The sequence below is a fragment of the Nothoprocta perdicaria genome, unplaced genomic scaffold (genome assembly GCF_003342845.1).
Source record: "Nothoprocta perdicaria isolate Ctin4 unplaced genomic scaffold, notPer1 scaffold_8, whole genome shotgun sequence".
Classification (NCBI taxonomy): domain Eukaryota; kingdom Metazoa; phylum Chordata; class Aves; order Tinamiformes; family Tinamidae; genus Nothoprocta; species Nothoprocta perdicaria.
Window position 1 is genome coordinate 4,775,942 of NW_020456087.1, and position 17,414 is coordinate 4,793,355.

At 35.8% G+C, this 17,414-nt stretch overlaps 1 protein-coding gene across 1 annotated transcript in view; it reads right to left on the reverse strand.

Annotated features, from left to right (window-relative positions):
• PRKD1 (protein kinase D1) overlaps positions 1-17,414 on the reverse strand; it is a 117,098-nt gene that overhangs the window by 38,539 nt on the left and 61,145 nt on the right. The window contains exons 2-4 of the mRNA XM_026051828.1: positions 14,348-14,486; positions 4,075-4,206; positions 3,244-3,404 (exon numbers count right to left, since the gene is read on the reverse strand). Coding sequence (XP_025907613.1) covers positions 3,244-3,404; positions 4,075-4,206; positions 14,348-14,486 — 432 coding nt within the window. The remainder of the gene's footprint in view (positions 1-3,243; positions 3,405-4,074; positions 4,207-14,347; positions 14,487-17,414) is intronic.

Consider the following 17,414-nt stretch of genomic DNA (forward strand, 5'->3'; position numbering starts at 1 on the left):
TCTACCATGCCTAAGAAATTAAAGTACCACTTTTGTATCAATATATTCTAAATTTAAGGGACCTGAGCTAATTTTTCTGTTTAATGTAGGCAGAATTATGACCTTCATTTTGAAATCTGGACTTTGTTTGGAGTTACCTGCCAGATATTTCTAAAGGAAAAATAAAATACATGCCCTTGAGTTCTGAAGGTCATAAAATATGAATCCAAATAAATTCCTGCATTTTTTTTCCCACATTGATGCTAAATGAGAATCAACGGAAGAGGATATTCTTCATAATATGATGGACAGTAGACTAAGTTTAGTACATACCTCATAGCCAGGGCTGACAGGAGACTGAGGCAGGAAGTTGGAAGGAAGAAAAAGAACAAAGAAATAAGAAAAAAGACAGAAAATAATGTTACCTTAGAAGCAAGCATGAATGTGCTATTKTGAAGCAAGCATGTGCTRTTGTGAAGCAAGCATGAATGTGCATAAATTCATTTGATCTTATAGAATAGAACGTAAAAGAACTGCGTTTGAGCTATGAAAGGTAGAAATCTGGATTACCTGGCATCCACCTAGCATTTCTTATCTTTAGCATTTCTCTTTGATGAGTCATATACTACTAAAAGTTAAGAAGGGGAAAATATATATTATATTCTTTGGAATTTAAAGTTTTTTAAAGCTGCCTTTAATATATTCTTCAGTTAATTTTTAGCTCAAATGAAATACTTTATTGGCTAATGCAGACATATTTACACCTAACTGAAGCTATGTCTGTGAAGTTCCCTGTGAAAGGACAACTGAAGTATCATTTTCAGGATTCCACATTGTCCTATCTCAAATGTTGTAGAAAGATACTCCCTTTTTYCAGCAGCCAGACATGCAGGCCAAATTTAGTACTGCAAGCTAAAGCTGGCTTTTTTTTCTGGTTCACACAAGGTCAACAATAATGAACCTGAAATCATAACTCTGTTAGCAATTCCAGCTATGAAAAGTCTCCAGGAATTCATTCTTTCTCAAATGCTCTGACTCTGCAGAGTAAATAAAGGTAAAAACAACATTGTGTTAGTCATATTTGTATAAGTGGCAGATCTCCGATTTAATTTGGTGACCCCACGCAGCAGCTATGCTCTGCTATCAGTGACTCAGGAAAGTGCCATGCCAATAAAAACAGTAATAATGAGTGATGCAGTTTGGTGGACAAGGATGATGTCTCAGTGTATTCACACAGGCGCTAGAAGAGTGAAACACATTCCAAAGTGCATTCTTTGATTGATAGCGCAGGATGAACTGCAATAAAACTTAGCCTGGGAGCACTGGAGAAGAATGGAGTCCAAAGGACAGATTTGATATATGAGACCTGACAAAGTAGACACACACTTAAAAAGAAAAAAAAGGAGTAAAAAACAAAAAGAAAACTAGTCAATGCAAGAAAACAAACAAACAAACAAGAAAACAGGTACAAGCCATATCTGAGATCACTTCTGAAAATTCAGTAAATGATAACAAGGTTTCCAGAAATAAAGGTGAAATCTGAAAGCTATCTGGTTAACTTCTCTAGGCTGAAGCCTGCGACTTTCTGTAAACAGAGCTGGTGTCCCCGCGGGCGTGCGCACGTGCCCTGCCGCGCGTGCACGTGGGCGCGCAGGCGCGCGGGCCTCGCGCTCTCTCATCAGCCGGGGCACACTGATCTATGTGCCTTCTTAGAGAACTACTGTCTGCGCTAGGTATGCAGCTCACTACATTTCTTCTGTAGGAAACTTCCCGTGGTAATTCTGATAAGTGCAAAGGCCATCTTAAAATATGTGCCTTTGCAAAACAAGTGTTTAATATAAAAAATATATAAGCTTAAAGAATATATAAGCTATCAATAGATTTCTACAGTTAAAAAGGTTTAAAAAGGTTTTCAAACTCAGCCCCTTTTTTTTTTTTTTTATCTTGGCACAGGATGCGGTGCCATGTAATACAAGTATAGTAAGGCTCTCACTCGTGGCACTTTTGACCACAACGCCAGGAACAACTCACAACAAGGGCCAGGCCTCCTCATAATTTTCTTTTGTGTTGGCCTGGTTTTGTACCAGCCTTTGCAAAATAAACTTTTRAGAATTATGAATAATCTCTGAAGATTTGTTGCTATGCTTTCTGCACTCAGGCACTCCATTTATGCAGCTTTTCAATTAAAAATACAGATTCATAATGTTAACCTTAATTTCCAAGTASCTTTAGGTTAATGATAATCAGCAGCATAAGTACATAATTATGCTTCATAGATGGTACTGCATCTAACACCAGGTCTGCATCATTTGCAATACTGTCCTTTTAGTATGTCAAGTTTAATGAGTGTAATATTCTAATTGAGAGGAAAACAGGATAATTATATTGTGTATGTTTATAAAATCTTTCCTCTTTTGCACCTTAGTTTTTAAAACTTTCACTTAGGGGTGTATTCATTTTTGTACACAGAGCGTAAATTCTTAACTATTCAAGTATATTATGCCATGAAGAACAAATACTCCAAAGATTAGGGGATTAAAAAGTACATACAAATCTAACTTATTCCAGTTAATAAACTGTGTCCTCAAACTTGTTGTCAGGATGGGAAACTGCATATGCTACATAAGAGTACATACAAGTACACGATATATGCACAGGTATGCACACTCTCTATATAAGCACACATATATACAGAGATACACATAGCTAACATATTTAAAACATTTGCCACAAAGATCAGTTTTAGGAAGTAGTGGAGATTCCTCTTACCTCCCTCTGAATGCAAAGAATCCAAAACATTCTCTACAAATACTCTAAATAAACAGACTTGAAATAATGAACGCTGAATGATAATTCAGCGGAACCATAATTCAGTGGAATTTAGCTCATAGTGTTCTCCTTGAGGCCATTTCTTTTCTATATCATGAACTAATGAACTGAAATTCAATGTCTAGCTCCACAGAAGACATCTTCCTGCAAGTTGCAGCATACATTATCATGGGTAGCAATTTTGGACCATCAAAATAACCCAATTCCTCACAAAGGCAGAAGGATCCTGGGAACATCAGAAGTGACAATTTCTCACRCATACCTTTACTTACTGACCTCCATGCTACTCTACTATGCCTTTTCTCACTACAAAGCTTTATAATTTACCTCCCAGCCTCTGTAGTCTGCAATAGGCAAAATCAGCTCCTATAGCATTAAATGTAATTGAATCTCAATACGAACATCCACYGCCTTTATAACCAGGGAATTCCATACCAGAAGAGCTTCCTCTGACGTGCTAGGCGAGGGCTCTGCAGAAACTGTCCGGATACTGCTGAGTCCTGTTAAGGAGACATTCGACAGGCGCCTTTTACGTACACCACTGCAGTTGTTAGGGATTTTAAAAGCACACCTCTTATGGTAATTTAGACCACATCCTGAAAAGAGAAATTTAAAACCATTTGATTACAGTTTACTACAAGGGAGGGGAGGAAAAAAAAAAAAAGGAAAAGAATATTTTTCCAATGAACAAAAATGACACCTTTGCTTTTGCTGAATTTTTTTCAACTCTGTTGAGAAATTGCCTAAATCTACAGATTTTCAGGAAAACAATGTTAATACCTATACCCAGGGTTTATTCTTTGAGTCTCAAAAAAACTGTGTTCTAAAATCATAAGACAGTCCTGCATTCACCATGGGGATGGTACGAAAGAAGCCTGCCAGTGAAAAYGGCCACACAGTCTAGCAGGGACAAAAGGAGAAAAGATGATCCCTAGGACAAGCTCTTATGGCAATTTCAGTTTAATTAACTAAAACTGATACAAAATTAGATAGAGGAAATAGGCTCAGTGAAGAGAAGTATAAATAAGGCTCAGATAACCTTTCCTTAAAAATAGACTAGCTTTTTTAGGCTTCAAGTTACAGAGCAATAAAGCAGAGCAGTTAAATCTTTACCCAATTAATTATTTAGTTTGTTCTTACTATTTCTACCTACTGAAAAATTCTTCTTGTTCCCAAGCAATTTAAAAGCGGAATGAGAGACAATATATGTAAATTGAAGAGTCTGGGCTYTTCCTGAGCTTGACAGCTCCTCTCATTGCCACTTACCTTCACATTTGAGGCCCTGCCGCACCAGTCCCCACAGCATTTCTCCACAGTGGTCACAAAAGGCTGGTGCTCGGTAAGAATGAACAAAAAGAGCATGTGGCCGGATTTGAAAGTCTTCAAACGTAGCAGAAGCTGCAACAAGAAGACCATTACAAACTGAAGAAAATCAGCAACATAGGCAATAGCCTTCATTTTTGTGTTATGTGATCACAAAACTAAACAAAACATCCTCTACTAATTATTAGTATGACCTTCCTCTTTGTTCATGCAGAATATGCTGTAAAAAGACACAAACTTTAAACTGTGTATATTTTGCACTACATATTATACATAAAACACTGATGATATTCCACTGATGTTCCATACTACAACACCATTAGAAAAAAGCTGCCTTTAAAAATTTGCAGCGCACCTGCATAATTTTCTTTTAAATAAGCTCAAAATAAAAAGCTACTAATCTCCTGATGCCGTATGAATGATATGCTCTGTTTGGAGCAGCTGATATCTTTGCTCATAATTCATCCATAAGCTTGTCATTTACAAYGCCTGCTATTAATCAGATAATGTCTAAAACGTATTTGAAGGTGGCATCCTTCTTGGACTGGCACCGTGCAAAAACGTACACAGACACAAACAGAGAAACTGGCTGGCCCTAGAGAAGTGCCAGAGAAGACCGTGGTGCAATCTCCCTCTGTATACAGACACTTCCTAAAGTCTTCTTAAAACACTAACAATTGTTTGAAAAGAAGGTCTGGTATTACACACCAGATATCAATAAAATCAAAACAAAATGCAGAGAAATTTAGCAGATGGTAGTAGATTTCTTGAAGCACCAGTCCTGGTTGATCATAAGTACTTGCAGCTATTGAAAGTTGCAAGAGACAGATAATCTACTTTGGCACTAGTGTAAACTATAAAATAAATGTTATGTGATGAATACCACTTCTGCCGTAGTGGTCCAGGCACTGGATGAGATCAAATTTTGGATGAAAATCATAGCGAATCTAAACCAAAGCGGGACTGGAGATAGAGGGGCAAAGAAAGCATTTTCAGGAGTTTACAGCCATGCTGTMATCTGTCTGTGTGGAAAACATACACAAACATTTATGCTGCTCAGTCCATAGCTTAAGAGCCTGGATTCTCCATATGGTCTCATACAGAGGTAGCTGAAAAAGTTGTTTTCTCTCATCACCTGTTCTCTAGAGACCAGGAATCATTTTGGGGGTGATCGTTCACATCTCTCCTCTGGTCTACTCTGCAATATATCTAGATATGACTTCAGGATTCAAGAAAATGTAGCCATGCAATATGCTACAAACACATCTCTTTTGCAATAAAGACTGTTATGAACACACCACCAGGTTTCCTATTCCATAGCYGTTTCTCTCGAAGTTACAAATTAAGTTCAGAGCCGAGCATTTCCATTCAAGATTTCTGATTTCAGCCTTTCCTTAGAACATACACSTGAAGGTTTGGGAAGGACACTGCATTCATCACCTCCACTTCTTTGTGTAACAGAATTATCTCTAAGAGGTAGAAACTCTGCTGTCTATCCAGGAGAGAACTTTCTCAACGACAAGCAGCAAAACTGGAACAAGCTGCCCCATTAGCATCCAACACAACTGCAAGGTGCATTGCTTTCTTCTTGCCTCTCTGGTTTAAATTTGCACATAGCAAACATAGAAACAACATAAGAGACTCAGCATGTGTTTCCCCTCAAGGGAGAAGAAAAGAAAATATTAGAAGACTCTCAGATACTACAGCCAGGAATTTTTATAGCAGATATGGCTCTTTTATTAAAAAAAAAAGGCTTGCTCCTCAAAAATTCATTTATGAAGTCTTTTTTTGTAACATACAAATGATCAAAGCAAGTATTAAAAGTTATACGGTAAAATACATACAACCTAGCTAAAGATTTAAGTAGGCTTTTTTTCCCTATTTTCTTAAAGACTTAGCTCTAAATATATTTGAATTCTTTTTAGAAAAAAAATAATGTTTACTCAATTTGAAGATTGGTCAGTTTTGTATGAGCGTACTGGGTAACTTCCAAAAGAGGAGACAGTGCAATTAAAAATACTGAACATAGAAACAGCAGTAACTTTAACTTAGTTTAGATAATGGATTCATAATAACAATATATCTTTATATTAAAGACCTTTTTTTTTTTAAAAAAAAAAAGTATCACTATCTTTGTGGAATCAAACCTGAAGCGGTTTTGCATCATAAGCAGTTTTGCCTTAGGGACTTGAGCTTTTGGCTCTCTTCCGGCGTCCTAAATTCAGTTCAGCTCCATCTGAAACTGGGAGGTGTTTTCTTGTTGAGCGCTCTCTCGCAGCCCWGCTTTTGTTGCACTCTTCCTCTTCCCTCCTCCCCCTCACCCCAAATGGCAGAGGAATAATTGACATCTTTTCCATTAATGCTGTCATTGAACCATCTGGTTGCCCTGCGAGTTATTTAATGGGTTATCGTGGTTCATGCTCCCGTAAGAGCAATTATTTCTGCTACATAAGGTAAAACTGCGTTAGAAATGACCTATTAAATCTTGTCTTTAATTTACATTACAAACAAATGGGATATTAAATAAAAACCATGATTTTAGCAGTAATAACATCAATGGAGTTATGGGGAGGTTAAAATCTAAAACAGTGAATAAATTCTTGCAGCAGGGATTATATGCATGCATATGCAATTGTTGAGATGTTACTTCTTCCATTTAAATGTCTTTCAATGTATCAGTATATATTTATGTGTGTGTGTGTATATGTGTATATATGTATGGAAATTATATGTGCATAGAAATTCTAACAACTGCATTTTTAAAAACACTCTGTTTCTTTAAGTCTTATTTGTTCTGCTCTGAGATAAGGAAAATTTATATCTAATGAATTTTCTACACATTTATGCGAGTAGTTCAGCACTCTAAATCTTCCCTGCAGGAGAATGTTCATTTTCAATGAGTTTTTTTTCTTTCTTCTTTATTATTGCTTTGTCCCCAGCTGACAACCAGCTTAAATTATGAATGCTAACAGGTGTCAGGTAATTAAGTGTATGTGGAGGCGAGAGAGTATCTAAACTGAACTTGTGAACTCCTGAAGAATGAAGCCTGCTGCTTGCTTGCAAAACCGGTACGGGCTGCTGTGAGCTTTGCTCACACCCAGCCCAACAGAAGCGGCACCTCCTGAGTCATCCAAGGGCAGAGACACAACCACCCACCAGCAGCTTCGGAGGCTGGTCAGGCATTGCACTTGTGCACATTGACTGCTCAAGAAGGGGAATCTGGGCCTGTGGAGCCATGGAAAGCCAAGGGGAGGCCCTTGGCTTTGGAGGCCAAACCTAAGGGCTCCCTGGGGGTCTCAGAAAGAGGGAGGTGTCTGGAAAGCAGGTGCTGGAGCCTCTGCTTGCAGGAGAGAGCCAGGAGATGGGACTCCTGCTGATGGGGAGCCGTGTGGGGAGCAGCTGGGCAGGCGTCAGGCCATGAAGCAGGGAGAAGCACTAACCTCGCTGTCGCTTAAACCAACTCAACTATCCCCATCCACTGCAGGCTGTTAACACCGTCACACCCACAGCGTGGGATTCAAGCTATAAAACTCAGAAGCTGGAAAATCATTTGCCCAGTGTTATCTTAGGCTTAATTAATGGGGAGTTTTAATAAGAGATTAATGTGCTTGTTTCATCTTTACCTTCTGTGTTTCTAAAGTTCATTTTTAATATACTTCCACTAATCTAAGAATGATTAGACAGGTTTAAATCCACTAAGTGTACAGCACAGTAGACTTGACATTCATTTGAAATCTTAGCACAGCTTCCTTTCATTACCAATTTACCTGTCTTTTACCCTGGGGAAAATATCAGCAATACCTTAGTTCATAGATTCAGGCTTGGTTAATCATAAAATTACACTTCAGAGATGATAATTTAGCATAGGAAAACAAAATGAAATAATGCTCAAGTTTACTGAAGCTACTTAAGCAGTGCTCAAAATCAACCCAGACTACAAAGAACAAATCCAAATTAAAAAACAATAAAACAAACAAAAACAGCCTTTCTCCATGAAGTAAATACCACAAATCTGCCTTTATTTCTTCTATTTTGTAATTCAGAGATTTAGAGTTGCTCTGCAACGCTTCTGAAAAATCACACACACACACACACACACACACACACACACACACTTTTATATGATATTAGAAGAGGTATTCCAGAGTTCCTTTGAAAAAGACAGACAAGCATGTACTTCAAAGTCCTTAATTTGAGAACAAGCTTTAATGGCTGCCTGGGTAATACCTCTTACATATACATATTAAACCTTCCTTCAGGTCTCAGATTCTTTGACAGTGGACCATCATAGACAAGGAATAGAAGCATGACTGCATATAACCAGTGTGTTTTTTCAGATCCAGTTTAATCTGTTCTGGAATAAGAGTAGAAAATAGAGAACAGAACCCAAAACATTGAGAAGTAAAAACACATTTTGCACATGAATAGCACAAGATGGCACAACTTGAATCATTGCTAGAATTTTTTAAATATAATACAAAAATAAAGATTCGGATCACAAAGAAATCACCAGTGTTTGACCAAGTAGATCTGAAGGTGGAAAAAAACATAAGCAAAATGTTAAATGTTACAGCTCCACGGAGCATAACAGTCAGTGTTCCTACTGACTTAATAGCCTCATCCAAGATATCACCCATGCACATAAACAAATGGGATGGAAATAATATGAAGAAATAGTGACACCAGTAGTCCCAACTTGTCATTTTGTGTTCAGCTTCTGTCAAACCAACTTAAAAGAGGCACAGTAATAGAGAACAACTAAAGATGAGAAAAACTACTGGCAGCATGGAAGAGGTTTCCATATAAGGAGAGGTTAAAAGCCTGGAATTGTTTCTTTTGGAGAGGAAATGAGTAAGAGGAGTGTACCGGATTCGAGGAGAGGGGAAGCCAAAAAGACAAACTAGGACACAAACATAACCTCCTTCTACAGCTTCTGCACTAACATACCAGCATGACAGGAGAGACAGGGAGAAGCAGRCAAGCTTTCCCCATCTGTTTTTGGCAAAAGTTCTTCCTTAACTAAGTTAATAAAAGAAAGAAAAAAGAAAGAAAAGAAAAGATCTTGAGCCAGAGTAAGCCGTTTTTCACAGTCTGAGGTAGCATCACCGTGTCTCCAGGCCTGAGTCACACTGTGGACTAGGTACAAAAAATAAGGGATTACAACCTGCAGCAGTTCCTGATTCTCTTCCTTCTTAGTTTCCTCTGCAAATTGTTATGTTCCTCCAGGGAAGGGCTTGGCATGTTTGTGCTCAAGCCTGATTCAGCCACAATCTTCAAGCACTTCCTAAAAGTATTTGTGTATCCTAGCCCAAATGGTCTCAAATGTATTTAGTGTAAATAAAAATTAGATTGTGTATTCCTATTTGTCCTCTTAAAACAACACGGCCAGCAGCCAGCTAATGAAATTAAATTCAGTGAGTTTAATGAGGATTTTGAAACTTTTTTTTTTCAAAATAAACCATAATTCATTTGGTTTGAAGCCAACTGTAGTAAGGTGTTACAAATTCAATTACATGAAAAAGGACAGAGATTTTCCAAACAGTAGAATTTTCCTGGCGTTTATCTGCACAGTTTAAAATAGCCTGTTAACAACACAGCTTTTCCAATGGGCAAGTTAGTCCACAGGTGTTACCTTTTGTTCTTCATTATGCTTCCCTCTGAATCATCCAGAACTATTCTCCATTCAAGGTTTGCTACTATAGATTAACCAATATTCTAATAAAATGCTTGGCCAAGCATGTATTGGTCAAAATAATTTTGTCAAACAAATATATCAAGAAATTTATCAGCTAAATCAAAGAGCTTGTTCTTTGCCTAGAAAACACACATTCCCTATTAAATGTAACTAGTAAAAATCAAGTGGAGGCAGTTATCTGAAGGAAGAGGAGATATAGTCTGGAAAGGGAAAAAGAACTCCTAAAGGCTTGGCAGTTTTTTTATTAYAAAGAATCTGTTAGTTGTAGAAACAACCGGAAAAATAAGAAAAGTAAAAGAAAAGAAAATTTAATTGAATATTTTTTCAACCCCCCCAAAAATGTTTAAAAATTTTAAAGAGGTGAAGATTTTTTTTTTCTGATATACAGTTTTAAGTAAAACTCTATAAGACTTTGCCATTCTGCCCTTAAGAAAACCACAAGTGCTCCACAAAGACATATCCTGTGAGTTAGTTTATAAACAAATACAAGTTTCATAGAGCATAGAGGAAAGAAGGTTAAATAGCTGAAACATATTTTAAGACAGCAAACAGATTTGATTTACCCATGGATATAAATATGTTTTGTATTAACATGAACTTTTCTYCATCAGTGCCTCTTTAATTATAAAATAAGCACTTCATGTTGGTTCAAAAGGCTAATCAGATGATACCATCAAATTAAAAGCCTAACTGCAGAAATATCTGTAGAATATAAGTGTAGAAATATATTAGAGAACAATGTGTACCATAGACTCCAAGTTTGCTTCATTATCTCACAGCTTTGAGATATTGTTGGCTGAACATGGGGCTGCTGAAGTATAGCACATGAATAATTTATTGAGCTCCTGTTATTGAAAGGGTTGTGCTAGACTCGGTCAAACTGACACCATCTGAAACTTTTAAAGAAGAGTAAATGTTGTGTATATCATATCGAGATTGCAGTGTAAAACGAGTAACAAAAGGAAACATGTATTGCTTGATTGAAGTGGGAATAAGATATTTTGAGGAAAATAAGATTTTAAAGTTCAGAGGTTGAACAGGCAATATAGTTATAATATAAAATGAACTCACAGATTTAATTACAGTTACTTTACAAGTTAATAGATATTTTTCTAAAATATTAGCTGTCATGAATGCCATCTTTTCTAGATCAGTGTGTACAATATCTTGACATACACTAATTAAAAATCACATAATTGTTCATTCTGCCTTAATCATAACAACAAAGAAAATTCCCAAGTTACAGAGGTTACTACTGTTAAACTGATATTGAAAAATATTTCTGTTCATTCTCATGTGGTAAGAATAAAAAAGTGATTAAATCAGACCAAAATCTGGTAGGCCCAGAATTCTCTCTTTCATCAGGGTCGAATAAAGTTTCCCAGAAAAACATGGGAATTCCATCTCTTGGAATTTCCCCAGTTTCATTTTTTGGGAAAGGCAAAGTAGCATTGCTTATAACTACCAACAATTCTAGGTTTACACAGAATCATAAGTGCTTGACTGAGTGGGAAATTGTTAGAATTCAAAAAAGCTTCTTATACAGATAAAGTGAAGTTATTTTTGCTACTGCAAAGAAATATATTTTCTTTCTTGCAAGTAACATTTGCCAAAGAACTTGCATAAAATTCCAATTTTTCTGTTGCTTAACTAATTATTAAGTACTAAAAGTGTATGAAATAACTTAAAGAAGAGTGATTGGCACTACCTGCATTTCTTATCAGCACCGAAGAACAAAATTGATATATTAAATGATTTTTTATTGGCATGTCCCTATAGCCGTAGAGCATAACAGAAGAACTGATACTGATGGGATCGTTTCTCATTGTTTTCCATTCTATTTTTATCTGCTATCTCCTTTAGCYGAAAAAAAACCAAACCAAAACAACAACAGAAGAACAAAAAAAGCAGTACACTAAGGGACAGCAAAGGGATGCAATACACACCTACTTTACCCTAACCAGTAATGAGTCTGACCTCTACAGATATATAAAAATGATGAGATCTAGGGAGATTAAAAAAGCATACAAGAAGAATACTTRCAAAAGTATTGTATGGATCTCCATCCTATATTTGATAGAAGAGAGAAAAGATGGCTATATTTCTCAAAGATACTGGATAAAAGAGGTCCTTAAAGCAATGTAGTTTATTGTATATAAGGTAGTATTAACTTACTGAATCCAAAAAAGATATCACAGAGTAATCAAATGGTATATTGTCTATATAATAATAAAATGAAAACAGCTTCTTAACATAAGCAGCATCAATTCCAGTCCTCCTCAACTGAGCAAGGGAAAGTAAAGGAGCTGCATTTAATTTTCTTGCCTCAGGAATGTTGCCAAGTTGAGCACGACTCCTCACAACAGGCAGATGAAGCATATTCCACTAATTGTCACAAGATGCTAATATTCATGGTCTCCCTTCCAGTGGCTGGCAAAGAWCTCTTACAGCCAAATATAATTTTGCTATAGTAAAAACTGATGGACTTTYTATAAGCAAACTCATAATAAAACTGTAAATATAAAATTGTTTTCTACTCCAAATAACATGAAAAGACTATGTATATTTACACAGCAGTTTTTAATAAACCATTGTGAACAAGGTAGATTTTAGGACAAACTGTGTAGGCAAGAATAAAAGTCTCCAGGCTTCTGAAGTGCTTGTTTCCTTGTAGGCCTGGAGAAAACAGGATTCAAGAAGAGCCTGAATACAGAAGCATGTTTGTCATTTGCCAAATTTTCCTATACAGCTTGTGCTTTCATTTAAAGGGGGAGAAGAAAGGGCAAATCTAGTTCATCTGAAAATGATCTCAAATACACAGATGAAGAATTGGCAGAGGCTGGATCTACAAACGGCTCATAATAACAACTTCAAAGTATGAACTGCAACCTTCATTTTAGTAAAAGGTTAACTTATCTGCAGTCATAATCTAATGTCATAGCTTAATGTAAAAACATGATGCAACTTCTTAACTATGTAGCTTCTCCAGAAAGAAAAGATATGAAGGAGTATAACTGCTTACAGTTAAGAATTATATCTCTGTATTGGCGTTAGCAAATGGCAGTTGAAATAAATATCTGCAAAGGCTGCTCAAAACAGTACCCAACAGTTTTAAGAAGCCAGTATACCAAAGACAGCATATTCAATCTACTGCGAAGTTTACTTTGTTGTTCTGGTGATTCATATTTTCCATCGTTCATTTTTATCAGTGGAGCCTGAAAGATACCTTTTTATTGATCCAGTTCAAGCTTGTAGTAAATACTACTGAACCATATTAAGACTGAAGAACGTTTTTCAGCTTAAGATCATCTTGCATAAAATTTACTTCCTTTTCTTGAGCAGACAGGAAGTGTGGGTTGCACCGAAAGAGACCTATAAAGCTACCAGCTTTGGTTTCTCTTCCTTTCCGTACCTAAGAATGAATGACTGCTCATTTGCAGCCACCTTTGATCATATCTTTGACTGCAGCTTCTCTATGTTGCTTCCTGGCTTGGTCTGCCGACTAGATTTCAAGAGTACTCTAGTCAAAAGGAAACTTTCCTACAGACACACCTCAATAAAATCCCTTCCGCAAAGATTCAACCTTCTTTCAATCTGAAATACAATTCAACAGTTAAGCAAATACCCAGGTTCAGTGAACTCCTTATTGGAGATTCCCCTAGCAAAAATACTTCTAATAGAGAACAGACTGATGCATTTCTTCCGTCAGGAGACCAGACATACTTTTCTAATGTATTGCAGAAGAAAATGAAATAGAAAATGCACAACTAAGAGAACAACATGATATTGTTCAGCGAATGAGCAGGAGTGTAGTCTGATGGGCTGAGTCGGTTCAAAGGAATGTGTGGTTTTAAGTAAAAACTGACATATACTCTTGAGTCATGTCACATCTCCTATTCAAATACACTCAGAATCCTAACCAGTCAACTGAAATCTGAAATAAAGGACTAAAACAGGTAGTGCTAAAAACTACCTAAAGCAAAAAAATCCAAAACTGCATAGAAGGTTAAACACACACGCACACACACACACACACACACACACACACATACACACACACACACACACAAAACTAATTAGGAGAGTAGAAATGCCGATAATGAGTGCTTATTATTAGATAGATGACTGAAAATGAATCTCAACATACACTTTCCTTCTATTCTGATAATAATGTCTAACGTTTCACCTCTAAAATATTAATACCTATAAGGGAACTGTACATTTTTCTAGATAACTTGTATCTTCTACAAACCTGCAATATAACCTTTAATCCAGAGGACAATTCACGTTTATTGTGCCTTAAACTGTAAAGTACATAAATACAATACCAAAAATAATGAAAACGATGAAAAATTTTAATCTTTACTTGTCCAGCCTTTATAAGAGACCTTACAACAGAGTAAACTATTATGCAAATGAGATAGAAAGATTTTTGACTCAATATAAATCCATACAAACAAATTATCTATCTATCTATCTATCTATCTATCTATCTATCTATCTATCTATCTATTTATTTACCTGACAGGACAACTTCAACTAAGTCTCCTTCCTGGATGTCTGTAGCTGATTTTACCAACTGGAGAATGTTTTCAGAGGTAGGGTCGTGGCGAAAGAGTAGAATTTTGTCATACATTCCATAGAAACCGCATTCAGGAAACTGCAAATAAAAAACAATGAAAGTTTACTACACAGTWAAACACCTAATGTTAAATACAATTAATATAATGAATATTCTGGGAGATTATATCATTCCCGATATAGAACTAAGTTATGATGTACCAGGCAAGACAATATATTTTTTTATATGGAACTATATGTTATAAATGTATATATGAAAGTAATCTGGAAATGGGTTTTTTTTTCCACCCTCTAGGTAAGCTCTTTTGCCTTTGTTCCTTTATTCCCCTGTGAATAATAAGGAGATCAATGCCAAATATGTGCATCTCTTCAACCACTGCTAATACCTTTTTAAAGTAAAGTTMCAGGGCTACCTGATCTAACTTGACCTTCCTGGAGAGGAGATTGAACTAGATGCCCTTGGGAGATCCCCTTTAACCTATGTTAATGTATGATTCTGTGGTATCTCCCAAACAGGTTTCAAAAAAATATATATGTATGCACACATTTGCACTCCAGAAGACATTTTTCAGCCCAAAGGTGGAATACCAAGATGATAGCCAGGAAATACTTATTTCTGTAGACTAAGTTATGTCATTCAAGGCCTTCATTCAGCAACTGATGAATATTCATTTTGAATTTTACCTTATATTTATAAATTCTTTACATTATAAAGAACAAATTCATAATTGTATAGGTTCTTTCAAACTTTACTTTTTAAAACATTTCTACTCAATATAAGATCAAAAAATTATATAGTAACTAAAATAATTCACTTCTGGCATTTGAATGCAATTAATCATTATTATTTGTTTTCCTATATACTTAAAATCTAATGATTTTCCTTCTAAAGAATATGCAAATCAGTTTTAAAGCCAGCTACTACTCAAAAAAGAAAAAAAAGTAATGACTTGTAGTCATACCTATGTCTTCTCATTGCATTTTGGACAAAGTCCATCTTTGTTTATTAAAAACATATCTGATCTCTTTTTTTTTAATGAATGCTTGAGAAAATGCAATGAGAAGAAGCAATATAGGGCAGAGCAGAGTTTCGCTACGACAGAGTTTCTGTCACTGTTGTCATGGCAGCAGAACCCAGACTTTTTTAAATTAAATTTTACTTATTTCATAGAAGTAGTATTCTTATCAGCAGGGTAAAATGAAATTGATGGGTACTCTTTTGGTGCAAATATCACACCCTACTTCTGAGATTTCTTTTAGCAGTAAAAAAGTCATTTTCCTTTTTCCTTTTTAGTTTTGTGAAAGTCATAATATGYATTACCACACCTTCAGTATATTGAATTTTTACTTAAAATTAAAAACTTGCATGTACGCTTTAGTAGAGCTCTTAGCTAATAAGAAAAAAAAAGTCACATTTTGTCCTGAAATAATCAGTAAAGTAATGAAAATGTTATCATAATGGATGAATCTACTATACAAGAACCTTCTACTGGTGACACATTCTCCTGAGAAAAGTGCCTTTTCCTGGGAAAAATACCAGAAGCCCCTTTTAACTGTATATATAATACCAGGAGCCACTTTTAACTGWATATAAACATCACTGGTGCCTATATATCAAAAAAAAAAAAATCAAATCAATTTTAGTTCAGTGAGCARGAGAGAGGCAGTATTAAGGAACAATATTACCTATAAGTTATTTTAAAGTTGGCTAAGGAGGTAAAATGGCAACATTTTATGTACAGAACCTAGATCAAAACAATTTCCATTAAGCAAGAATGYTCTGCAAACCTGAGCATCCCTCTGTCCTAGTATTACTCTATAGATGTAATTTAATGCTGAAGTACCATCCTCCATGATTTTAACTAAAGAAGTAGGAGCAGAAGAGACTAAGTATATGAGTATAGTTAAAATCAACTCCTAGGTATACTGTAAGAACGGTCATTTTCACCTAAGAAAGAAAACAAAATTCCTAAAGAAAGTCTTTGTAGATGAGACAGATACATGGACAAAGGCAAAATAATCTAGGTGATATTTTTTATGTATTGTCACAARCATGAGGATGAATATTTCAAATATTACATACTTATGGTACTGTATATTCTCAGGGCTAACACCCCAAGTGAAATACTGCCAAAGGGGTTCAATTGTGTAGGCTACAAAGGATGTGAAATCTTACTCAAGTAACAAGCTACTCATCCTAGAGCCAAAAGCACTTTTCTAGTTCAAGAATAAGCTACATTGATGCCATGAAAGGGTTGCTCTAACTTTTAAAGAAATTTGCTTTACTTAAAGCTGTAGTGGGATAGATTGAAAGCTTTCTAGTGGAGAGGTAACCTGAACTGCAATGCCCTCTTCAGCGATACAGATCCTAGGATGGCCTAGGAAATGGAAAAGCAGGTGGTACAACACAGAGCTGCACTGCAGGCACCCGAGTAGACACCCTCACTCAGAAGCAATGAAAAATTAAAAGTAACTTTCGAAATAGCGGTTGAGAACCACTGGATTCCACTAGATCTCAGGCATTTTCCTCCAAGTTCATTATGACTTAACTTGTTTGTTTATCCTTCCTTTTTATTCTCAAGTTGCTTTTTTTCAAGTTATCTCTATTTTTTTGTATCTATAAAAATCATTTTCTGTATTAAATGMTTCTTCAAACTATACATTTACACAAATACGTGTAATAAATCAACTATAATTTTTACAGTGAAATTCAATTACGGAGTATTTTGGTAAATTATATACAAGAATTATCTTCTGGATTCAAGTTAGTTCTCCCCAGATAAACTATTCTCATGCCAAGAAAACCATTTTGATAGTGTGATTCTCCAAATAAAACATTGTGTAAGGACCAACTGTTGCAACTGTGGCAAAGATATTCCCTCAGCTAAGCTTATTCCTGCCAACAGTAATGTTGATATGCACAAACAAAAGTAAACAAAAAGCAGCCACATTGCTTAGTACTACAACATAAAAAAATAGCACTTTATCTTTTCCAAATACAGGACAA